General features: G+C 40.8%; 1 protein-coding gene across 3 annotated transcripts in view; it reads right to left on the bottom strand.

The window, feature by feature from the left end:
• Positions 1 to 12,488, bottom strand: part of usp45 (ubiquitin specific peptidase 45) — a 36,922-nt gene that overhangs the window by 4,100 nt on the left and 20,334 nt on the right. For all 3 annotated transcript variants that reach the window (XM_040013334.1, XM_040013332.1, XM_040013333.1), the window contains exons 9-14: positions 6,806 to 6,893; positions 3,579 to 3,660; positions 3,029 to 3,120; positions 2,271 to 2,327; positions 1,916 to 2,047; positions 115 to 775 (exon numbers count right to left, since the gene is read on the bottom strand). In XM_040013334.1, the coding sequence (XP_039869268.1) occupies positions 115 to 775; positions 1,916 to 2,047; positions 2,271 to 2,327; positions 3,029 to 3,120; positions 3,579 to 3,660; positions 6,806 to 6,893 (1,112 nt within the window). The remainder of the gene's footprint in view (positions 1 to 114; positions 776 to 1,915; positions 2,048 to 2,270; positions 2,328 to 3,028; positions 3,121 to 3,578; positions 3,661 to 6,805; positions 6,894 to 12,488) is intronic.

The following is a 12,488-nucleotide window of genomic DNA, read 5'->3' as shown; positions in this document are numbered from 1 at the left end:
GGGATTCAAATGTACAATAATCTGGAAATAATTTAAAATATGCTTGTAAAGAAAATGCTGGTACCTCATCCTCAAAGCACTGTACTCTGCTTCCAGATGTTTGTTTTCTTTTACCTGCTGAGCTGCTCTTGCGCAGCTGCTTCATCCTACGTTCAGTGCAGCTCTCACAGAGCAGCCTGTTGTTGCCCATCAACAGCTCCACAGAGGTGAACTGGTGGAGGCAGGACTGGATGGAGCACTCCTTGGAACTGGGTGTGTAACTGTGGGACAGAGCCTGGAAAGCCCCCTGGTGGTGCTGATGGTGGAGATTGTCTCGGCTCTGTGTTTCTCCGTGCTCCTCTGGAGAACAGTGTGCAGATGGAGAGCAGTCCCCAGAGCTGAAGCTCAGGTTGACTTTAGAGACGGCGCTAACTAGCTGTTCCACAGCGCCGCCTTGCCTTGTGGAAGACGATGAAGAAGGAGATGAGGCGGAGACAGGCGTAGGGGACGGAGTGAGGGTGGAGGTGGATGATGGGGTAGACATGTGCCTGTGGCTCTGGTTGGAGGAACGTGGCGTCCACTCGCTCTCAGAGGCCTCGCTGTCGGCGTCATTGCTGCTGTCTTGAGCACCCAAGTCTCTCTCGCTGCCGTCCGACAGGCTGCCGGCAGCCGCCATCTTACAAACTGAGACGCAGTGGCTTGATCCACCTGCAACGCCTTCATCCTCTGGTCGGTCCCCACTAAAGCCTGCTCCTTTCTCCTCCACAGAGCTGGAAGACCTCCTGCTCTGTTGCTTCTGTGGAAAGGGAGAACAAGTACATTATCATTATCATGCACACAGGATACTGCATTTTTATTTTAAATTCTAATTCATTAAAAAATTCTCATATCTGTACACAAGCATTCTAAGAGTCTTTCTAAAGGAACTCTCACCAAAGCCAAAAACCACAACACCTTCCCATGGATACTGAAGGCAAGTCCATCTAATGCATAATCATGCATTAGAAAAACAGAAACCAATGTCAGAGAAACCAAATACCTACAGCAGTTTTCATATAAAGGAAAGAGGAAAAAACGGGAATGAAAAAAGATCATAACAAGGACAACCAGAAGCACTCTGAGAGAGAAAACCTCTGCCAAGGCAGCTCACTCTCTGGGCAGTATTTACTTTTCAGAGAACAGTTTCATTTTGCATTGCATTTTCTATATATTCAGTTTGTTTCCTTTGTTCTTTTTAAAGGTACTTTGAGAAGTTTGTAGTTTGGTTTTGTTATTTATCCTGGTGAAACCCATTTTAATATACTCGATGATGAGTACAATTATTCTTTAGTTTTCTTTATTTATGTGGACATTGTTTCAATCTTTAGTTAGAAAAAAAACTTTATTATTTTCTTTTCCTAAAAAAACAAACAAACAAAAACCCCAAAACAATTAATGCCGTGTATTTGAATTGTTATAACTGTTACTGTAATGCATATAAAGTCAGAAGAAAATCAACTATACTCAAAATGTATTAAATAGCTCAAGCTCTTTAAATAGCATTATTAATCACTTTGACCCTGAGGTCAATAAATTGTAATATTTTTATAGTACTTTCTATATGTTGACAATACACACCATACTTGTAAGAATCATAGTTCCTAAGTTCTAAGGCTTTTTGTCAATTTGCAGATAATAAATCAATAAGTTGGTCTTGCAGATCTTGGTGGTTGCCATTCATGGTCAAATTTCAAAGGATTGTTAACACGTATCTACATCCAGAAGAAGTTTTAGGAGAATTCATTCAAAACTGTCCATACTATTGCATTTGTGGACAGAACAACATGCACACAAACACTACCAAAAACATAACCTTCTTGGCAGCGGTAATAATAATAATAATAATAATGATGATGCTCAAGAAAAGGAGCAGAATAGACCTGTACAACAGTCTCACCTGTCCACTCAGCTTCCTGGTATTTCTGTTGACAGAGTGTGTTGCAGAAGGAACCTGCTCACTGTGAGCTGTGTGGCTCTCCTGCTCCCGGGTGCCCTTCCCCAGCCTACCAGGGTTGGAAGGTTTTGATATCTGAGCACAACAAAAATATGGAGGTGCAAAGAAAAAAAAAAGTTTCAACAAGGACTTTGAACTGATTTCAGCAGATGGGGTTGGCCAGTAAAAAAAAACATAAAACAGAGAAATGCACCACTAACCCAGCAATCTGTGAGATAACTACCAGCTCAAACTGTCTCAAAGAGTTAATTTGTATCCATTAAATGATCCACTATGAATGTAATTTACAGCAGCTCACCCTCTCCTCTATAATGGGCAAAGAGATGTCAATGAAGGCTTCCTTTACTGTGGATATCTGAAAGAGAAATAACTGCAAGTCAGTGTCATGATATAAACTTTTAATCTCTTCAACAGTTAAAATCATAGTTCTGCTGCAGTCTAAGAGAAGATGACTGAAAATGCTTTCATTTCCTCTCCTCTTTCTTAGCTCCATACCTGCTGCTCTCCATCTTCAATGATACTCTTTAGTTTGCATAGAGGCATGTGCTTTGTTAACCACTCTAAGCTTCCACAATTTACCGTAAATGCCTGCTGTAAACAGTTGGTATTCGAGCTGGTCCTTGAAATGATTTATGTTTGTTTTTCCACTGACTTCCATTTGTTACCTCTGATTAATTCTGGAATGTTTCCTGGACGTCACAGCTGGTAAAGAAATCTTGTTGCTTAGTTTTGTTGTCTTTTCATTTCTGGTTAGAGATAAATGTCTGCCAATTTCTGACTAACTGAAAAATACCAGTGCTGCTCCTGTGACAATCATTCAAAGCAAAAAAAATCAAATAATTAAGGCATGAAATGTCTCACAATGAGTCCTAACTAGGTTACACGGCTATTAAAAAGCGACTCGTGTCGGAGCTGGTTGGTTTAAGAAATGCCAGCTTGTCAACCCTCATGTGCTTCATACGTTCTAATTCTACAGAGGGGAAAAAAACCTACAGAGCAGTGCCTGATTGGTTCTTCCCGACTATTCAGGTCCTTTGCTTTATTTCACTCGCTTACGTGCTCGCACTCTTCACACATGATTGTGTTTGTGAGCTCGCCGACAAAGATGCGGTCGACAAAGTTCATCTTCACACCCTCTTTCCCGTATGCTGATGGAGAAAAAGACAAAAGGTTTTCTTTTATTATTTATGCATGAAAATTGTGATTATTGCTGTTACAAGATTACCTTCAAAATTTTCAACACTATAATTTCCATTTTAAACACTATTAAGCATCACAATTTACAATCACTATTGAGAATTAATGAGATCAAAAAGTGCAAATAAAGGACTACTTTCACTGCTGAGACAAAGGAAGAACATGGGTCAATAAAAAACAAGTGACACAGATCATAATTAACTATTTAAATTTATTAGCTGCTGTATAAATAACTGATTATACACAATCAATTTTGGATACACAACTGGAAGGGTGAGCTAAAACATGAGCATGTTTATTCTTCTCTTCATGAAACTGTCCTCTGCTTCAGGAGTAAATTAACTGCATTTCCACCAAATGCCACAAGATGGAACTATTGATCTCTGCCGTGTGCCGCCTCCATACGAACCTTTGACTTGGCGTTTGGTCTCCTCGTCTGCTGTCTTCTCTGTAGGATTGTTGAACGCCTTTAAAATGCCCGCTTTCACCCTCTGCATATAACAAAACCAGAAAAATACTAGAAGTCACATTTGAGGTAATATTCATAAATCAAATTAATTATATAAATGATGCAAATAAAATGCATTTTTGGGGGGATATTTCTTGAATTCTCTTTATTACATCCATTAGTGACATATCACAATCTCGCCTGCAGCTGAGCCTGACAGGTATACCCATTATAAGCATCATTAGTGTAAAATAATTATTGTGCTTGTCCAAAAATGTTATCATGTAAATCACTTAATTAAATGTGCATGTTTGTGTGTGTGTGTGTATGTGTGTGTGTCGTTGTCTTACTGGAGGTGACATGGTCAGTGAGTGTGTTGTGAGAGAGCTGTGAAGAGGCACAGCCACAGTAAAGCACCAATCAATAGATAATTGGCCATGGTCCATGTCTGAGTCGAGACCAGTCGGCCCCCATTGTCCCGGGACCCACACACTGCACTGGCTATTTAGGTCAAAAAACCCTGTTAATCCCAGCCCGGCCAGTCTGCACCTCATTCAGAGAGCGTGGTCAAACCAGGATGTGGCTCTCCTACTAATTAATTACCAGTAACCCCCATGCTCTCTATCTCTCTCCCCCAAAAGTAACAGCATGCCCTGTCTCACACAGGATGGGCCAAAGGGAGGGGAATGTGGTTGGGGGGCGTGAAGAGGGTTGCTGGTACAAGTGTGCAGGGGTGGAAACTAAAATGAAGACAGGGCAAAGAAGGACAATCCATGCCCTGGGAGGGTAATACCTCCCATCTCAGCTAATTGGTGATAATTGACTGGGTCTAAATTAGCATATTCAGATCTCTGATACTAATGGCCATTAAACACAAACACTTAGGGCCTCTAAAAGGTTGGCTACACACAGTGAACACAATATCGTGGCTCTCCCGCTCTCTTATACACACACACACACACACACACACACACACACACACACACAATGATGTGGATGTACTATCACTAATATTAAATTTGTGTGTTCATACAAATAAGAAACAAATGGGTTTATTCCAGTTATGAATGAATCAACGTTTCATGAATTGATGTGTGCATCCTGTTTTTCTGTTTGAGAACACGGGATAATAATAATAATGCTTTGATTTTTACAAGAAACATTAGTAACTGGTATGACTTATGAGTTTTAAAAAAGGCATTCGCTAATGTAGGCCTAAAATGCCACTGAATCTCTGAATGTGCTGCATAAATGAGTTTCTGAGTCAATGAATAGCGGAGGCCATACCCCCCCTCCCTCTTTACCTCCTTGATTGGATTGGGAGACGGGCTGATGAGTGTGTGTGCATGTGTGTTTGGGAGGAGGCTGTGGGCGACCCTCAAGCACAATGGGACGGCCCTGGAGCTCATTCAGCAGCTGTGGGTTTCCCAAGATCACACAATGATGCCGGTTATGCCACTTGCAAGTCCCCTAAGTGGCACAACTGTTACTGTTCACAAGTTTGAATGGGAACAGGGGAGCCGAGCCCGTGGCCCTTTCCTGGGCCCGGGGCTGACCACTAAACATACCCGCTAACTTCTCCTCCTTGGTTTCACACAGCCACTGGTGGGATCACAGGGGCCAGCTAAGCCCTCCAATGGGCTGTTGTGGGGTCTCCTAATTGCCCCATGAAGGGTTGTGGGGGCAGGGGTTCTCTGTACTTGCCAAAAACATGGCACCATAAGGTTTGACCACAACTGCTGGCTAAAGATGACATGGGTTTATGTGAGCGAACAAAGCCACCCACAAAAACACAGATGAATGTCTTATGGTGATAGCCATCTAGGATAAGTTTTAAGATCTTTACTGAATTACAGCATAATGCATATGTGGAGCAGTTGATAGGACTAACACAAGTAAGACAATGATTAGCTCCTCATGGCTTTTGAAATAAACACAGTTGTAATACCGCTGGAGCTAAAAATCAACCATCTGAATTATTCCGATGCATTTTTTAACTTAATTATTAGCATGTGAGATTGAACTATCATCACCAAGTTACTAATGTGCATTTTTTTTAAAGCAATCGAGCTGAGTGTTTGAGCAAACTTTAAAAATCAAGCACCTCTGTGAGGTTGTACTTTGTGTTATCCATCCAATTTAGGTTTGGATATTTATATGTTGACATGAGGTGTGATCATGTGTGTCACTCTGCTCATACAAAAAATAAGTCAATAGATAAAATCCATTAAATTTGTCTACTTTCCCCTTCAAGGTCGACTCCCTGATCACCACCTTTAGCTGTGCAGTTCGTTTTCAGTCATGGAAGTCCTATTCTGATAATTTCTACAAGTAAATATCAACTTCTGTGTCTAACTGACCTGATGTTTTTTCTCACTGGCAATAAGAGCTGAGTCTGTGGCCATGACCCAGAGACCAAACAGCACTCTTCACTGAAAGAGTCTGCAGCATCCAAGACTGAAGGCAGCAGGAGCATGACCAGAAGCAAGCTTATGTTTGGTTTTTTCCTGACATTAAAAGGGTGTACCATAAATTCATCCAGCAGACTCAGACTGTCAAGACAGAGCTCCCTTTGTAAGACTTTGATGTTTTTAAGACAAGAGTTTGGTGAAAACTTGAACTGCAGTGCCAGCAACTTTGATCCAGCACACACAAGTTTTGTGTGGCAAAAAGAACAAAATTCTCACTTATCACTTCCCCAGAATTTAAATTTAGGTTAAAAGGTCAATTTTTGAACATACTGCAGGTGATTCAACACCCATTACAAAGCATAAATGTAAGAGGACAGAAAGGGACTTCCACAAAGTGAGCTAAAAACAGCAGATAATCTCGAAACGGAGGAGGCTGAAGGAATCTAGACGGAAATTAAATCTTGTTTTTGTATCACATATTTCCTAGTCAGCAGAAAACTATACCTAAGCACATTGAAACTAAAACACATAAATCTATTGCCTTAATGTTTGCTATAACCTTAATATGTATTCATGTTGTTCATATTTTCTGCAAATTTGTCTCATACAAAATGTTCTAAATGCACCTGAAAGAAGACGACAAAAATAAACCACAAACACTTTGTGCTTGATTGAAGAACATAATATAACAAAACATCGCCCAATTCTTATTCTGGGCTTAGAAAAATCATATGGCTTATTGAAATACATGAAAGCCTATTATGTATGAAGGCGTACTTTAGTTTCTTCTACTCGTATGGAGTCCAGTAAGTAGTGCAGAAGCTCCTGGCTGTCTTGTTGTTGGTAGCCCTTGAAGCATGGAGCTCTGGAGAAAAACAGAAACATATTTTTTTTTAGAAAAAAAAAAAACACAACAAAAAAACCCAAAAACAAAATAAACAAACAACAACAACAACAAAAAAAACGCCCAGAAAACAAAGTTAAGACTAACTGAAGGATGGGTGTTTGTGAAAACAGTGACAACATCAAACGTGGGAGTGAATCTGACTCAAAAGAGTCTGTTGTTTGTGCACAAAAACTGAACACGTTATCGAGTCTAGAAGAAAACCACTGAACACAAAGCAATTAGAATCCATGGCAAAACACGCAAAAAGAAGAAACCGTGCGTCAAGGTCTCTCAAGAGTTTTCACTGCTGGATCTGTGAAATCCTATCTGCCACTATAACTCCTCCTTTCACAATCCAGGTGGACGCAGTATAAAACTTATACACTTAAAGGACCAACAAACAATTTGTTAAAGTTATTTTGGTGGACAGAATATTTTCTTCATACAGTCATGTTAGCAGAAACCCAAACAAGACATTTTGAATTGTCCCTAGATATGATTTAAAACCAGAACATCAATGACAGAGTAGCTCATTAGGCTCATCATGACCCAAGACAAATCACAGATTTTAAATGTTTGTGCAGGGCAGAAAGAAAGCTGCAAGTCCACTTGTCGTTGGTTGGCTCTAATGCGCAATATAATGAGAATTAAAATCCACCGAGAAGTCGAGGACGCTTGCAAACAGTCATATCCAGGATCTTAGGTTAACAACTTCACTAAATGGGCTGAATAGAATATTGTTCAGTACATCATAATTGGGTGCTCATAAAACCACAAAAACAACCTTGAGCTTGAGCACAGGTTGGGTGAACTCACACACAGTGATCACATGTTTGATTATATTCTGACCAAAACTGTAGGAGGAGGAGCAATTTTAGTGAATGTGAACAGACCACCAGATGAGCTCTAGCTCCATCTGAGTAACCCCATTACCAGGATGAACACCTATTTGCTACTAGCAAATGAACTGTGTGAAAGCAGGTCCCCCTCAGATAAAATTAAACATCTTCTTTTTGTGAAAGCAGTTGGTTATTACACTGAACTTCAATAAATTATAAATTCATTATACTTTATTATAAAAAAAATTATACTGGATGAAAAAAAAAGATTTAAATAAGTCTTATTAAATACCATTCTTCCATCCATAAAAAAGTAAAAAATAAATACAATGAAGCTCTCCAAGCAATATAAGAAGAGGTTCATAGGCAAGTCACAACTCCTCTATGTTGGATACTTCCACAAAACTGACTTTCTGCTATGCACAAACCTTCTTGGTAAAGCGAATGGACACCATTAGAGTGGTTAGAGGGGAGGCTCTCCTTGGCTCCGACCCCTGGCTGTCCACGGTGAAGCAGATGTGAGGACAGATGCCAGGGGCAGATGGGTAGCCAAGGTTGGAGCTACTGCAACCTGTTGGGCCGAGGCAACCACATAACCAAAGGACAGGTTGGTTCAACAGGGATAACACATACTGAGAGGCCACATTCCTGATTAGACAACATTGAGGGTGGTCAGAGGTGGGCAGTGCGTAGTAGTGAGTTAACTCCTTTCAAGCCATTGTGGATCTTTTGCTATGCTATGATCTTTGTATGTTAAGTTTCTTTGTTTGCCAAAATGTTCTGAATAGGAATGCTGCACACCTGTTCCTGTCTGATGAAAGCAGTTAATCCTATTATAATTATTAAAAAGGAATGCAGTGTGTCAAATATAAATTCTGACCAATACATTCTCCTAATGACATTCCTAATCCTACTTATGTGGGAAGATCACTCAGACCAAAACAGCTTTTTACACCCTTGACACATTGCCATGAACAAATTGATGTCCATAGCTAGGAGAGAAATGGCCAAGCACCTCTCTTCAACAAGGTCAGAACCTGTAAATCTGGAGGAGATCAAAGTTGCCCCACATACTCGCATCTTATCCTAATCTCTGTCTTTCATGCCTCTTTTTGTGCAAACAGAAGGCAACGTGCAGGGGTGAAGATGGTACAGAGAACATATGTTATTTACTGGCGAGCCTCCAAGAAGAGCAGCAAGTAAAGGAATGCTTCCATCTAGCTTTGCCAACTGAATTTGTTGATCAACTAAAAGAGAGAAATATGAAGACAAAACAGAGAGGAGAATGCGTGAGACAGAAAAAAAAAGGGGGGAAAGAGAGAGGCAGTGAAAAAAAAAAAAAAAAAATGAATGCGCATGGTTGGTATCAGTGGGAATGAGGAGGTCTGGAAGTTCATCCCAGTGGAGACAAAGCAGAAGGGCCCTGTAGCCCTGCTCTCAATCTGGCCAATACAAACAGCTGCGGTGCTAACACAATTAATAGCCGGATGAGTTAGTACCAGACACAAGGCCACACAAGCTCCCCCCAAGTCGAACACACACACACACACACACACACACACACACGCACGCACGCACGCACGCACGCACGTTTATTATTATTAATCCTTTACTCTTAGATGGCTTTAAAAGATTGCAGTTCAATGTTTGCATTCACTGCAGCATTTAAACACTATGAATAATTTCAAATTAAAAATAATAAACATTTGTTGTCACTCTGAGAACATTGTTAGTTTAACTACTGACTTCACTAATGGGAAATTGAGAGACAAACCCCCCAAAAACATTCATTCTGACTACATGGATTGGTCTGCACCCTCACTGATGCTGACATACTAGTGCTGTATAAGAGAAAGAAAACTCATATATCATGACACAGTAACGTATTTAAAGGTTGATTCGTCAATGAGAAATGGCACAATGTTTGAAACTGTAACATAAAAAGATTTTATGCCTATTGAAATATTCCATGAAAACGCACAAAAATTCTAGTGCAACAGGGAAAAAAAGAAAGAAAAAAAATCACTGAACCGCCATCAAAGATTGGCTTTGTACTTTTAATTCATATTTTTCTGGTTTTGATCATGAAGCTCTCAACATCATTATTCGAAGGTGTCCTGTGTTCACAAACCAGATAGAGAGCAGCAGAGCAGAGGGAAAGGATGTAAAGTTTCAATGCCAGCTTTGAATATGTGCACATGTCAAAATTATTATTCTTATTTTTATACCAACTCTGAATCTGTCTCTCTTCTTTTAATGTGGTGTGTGCTGTATGTGCAAGTGACCTGGATGCCAGCACTAGATGGGATCCATTGTTGTCATGTGCTATTTCTATCAGGGATGAAAGGCTTCTCACAAGGCTTATTTATGAACAATTTTTGAAAGATGTGAGTATGTGGACACAGTACACGGACAGAGAAGAGAGCCAGCATACTTTTCATTTTTTTGCACCACAAGAGTGTCCAGTGGCTGTCCTGAAAATGGAATCAGTCCTTGAAAGAAGCAGGTGTTGATGAATGCCCTCTGTGTGGCCTTTTTTCTCCAGATTGTGCATTACACATGTGTAAAGAATGCATCCAGATAAAGTGATGGACATTAATTATGAAAATTCTCAAAAAATTGTCAAGTCCAGGTCCAAAAAGGAAAACAGACAAACAGTTGTGTCTGTAATTATTTTTTTTCCCGGTTGTGCCACTGACTGGCTTTGTAGTACACTGGGTACAAGCTGGGACCCTCACTGGCACCAGATACAGAGTGTGGTGCTGGCCGTCCGACACACACTGCTTGGCACTGGTCTGAGCACAGACCAGACCCCGTGCTGTTGGCAGGAGGATGAGGAAGCAAGCTGTGGGGTACTCAGCTGGTTAAGGTCAAATCCATGTGAACACACGCACATTTAACACAAAAATGGGCTCGACTTCAGGATGAGCTGAGTAGAGTAGGTTGACTCATATGGCTGTTTCAAGGTGTCGGAAACAGACTGTGTTTGTCATTATAATTCAGAAGATTAGTGCTGTTTATTCCAACTTCTACCTTATTTTCAAAGCACAACAGCTCCAGCCTGCAGATTTACTTCCCTTTACCGAGAGTAAAGCCTAAATCAGAGTCTGCTCTGCGTGGGAATACTGTAAAACACTGGATCAGCCATGGCTATAATCATTGACCCCTGCTACGTAGAAAAAACCCATTTAAACTGCGCTGATCACAGACTGAAGGCCCCATTATGCAGTGTGCTAACACAAACATACAGGGAAAGACTGATAAAGAAATGCTAAAAGCGCTGTTAGCCCTCGCAGGCCAAGGGCAGACCCAATCCTCTTTGAGTGAGAAGAACTTGCAGAGGATGGCAGGACATTTTCAGAGTACAGGTACTGTAAAGGTCGCTGCAACAGAAAGAAAAATCTCCCAGTAAACAACAAACCAAGCAGTTCTTGGCCTTGGCCTTTCAGATCAAAGGCTTTAGGCCTGAGTAAATGTAGATAGGCTGCTGTGAGGAGTCGTCTAAAAACAGGTGATAGCGCAGGCTATCATCAGGCTCAGAATCATGTATGTTCTGTGGCGTATAAGTAAATTTAAAAAAAGTTAAGTTGCCAATCACAACACTAACAAAAAAACAACAACAAACAAAAAACAAAAACAAAACCCAAAACAATCCCCCCCAGACAAAACAAAACCCCTCATTAAAAATAAATATATATTGAACACTACATACAGCCTGAAAGCAATCTGCAGCAATTGTGACCAGAGACAAGTGACTACAAGCAAAATAACTGCTGGCGATGGGAAGTGGGCGACACCCAAGAAAAATTTCTCTCAATTCCAGGTGATAGTACATACATTAGAGGCTCGCCCAGACCACTGGAACCTGGCTATCCACAAACAACCGTCCGTCAGCTTCAAAGCGATGTGTGACGAATGCGTTACTTCAGTAGGCATCTTTCTTGATGAGTTTATGTTCTGGTTTGTTAGTTTTAAGTCTTCCTGATTACAACAAGACAATTTTGTCTTCATTAGAGTGAAAATGAAGCTAAAACAGGGAATGCTTTAGGGCAAGGCTACCTCATGGCAAATAAGTCTCTGCTGTATGAGTGTGCAGTGTCCCTCACTTTTTGAATTGGATAATTTGGCTTCAAGACATCAAGATGGCGATACCAAAAACGGTCAGCCCTGCTTCCTTGCCATAAACAAGGGGTTCACCAAAACGAATAGCTCTGCACGTTTGGTTTGACGCAACCATGAAGGGGATTTATGTCTCTGGCTGGAGCAAACCAGCAACTTTTCACCTGCCAAGTGAATGTGTTAACCACTACACCATGGGATGCAAAAAGTCTACATAAACTTCATACCTGTAAAAGGCTACAACATACAATAACTTGAATGCTTGTATATCTCTATCCATTAGATCAGCGGTCCCCGACCCCCGGGCCTCGGACCGGTACCGGTCCGTGAGTCGTTTGGTACCGGGCTGCGAGAGTTGAGGCTCAGGTGTGAAATGTATGGTTTTCAGGGTTTTTATCGGTTTTCAGCGTTATTTTGTTATCGTTTTGATCGTTAACTCTGTTTTCCTGGGTCTTTTCACGCGTGTTATGAATAAATCTTCTTTTTTTCAGTACCGGTACTAGTTTTATTTTGTTGTATTTATCCGCGACACCTTAAAGGCCGGTCTGTGAAAATATTGTCGGGCACAAACCGGTCCGTGGCGCAAAAAAGGTTGGAGACCGCTGCCTTAGATTAT

Source organism: Simochromis diagramma, unplaced genomic scaffold, assembly GCF_900408965.1.
Source record: "Simochromis diagramma unplaced genomic scaffold, fSimDia1.1 OVJJ01000618.1, whole genome shotgun sequence".
Classification (NCBI taxonomy): domain Eukaryota; kingdom Metazoa; phylum Chordata; class Actinopteri; order Cichliformes; family Cichlidae; genus Simochromis; species Simochromis diagramma.
This window is presented reverse-complemented; position numbering and strand designations above follow the sequence as displayed.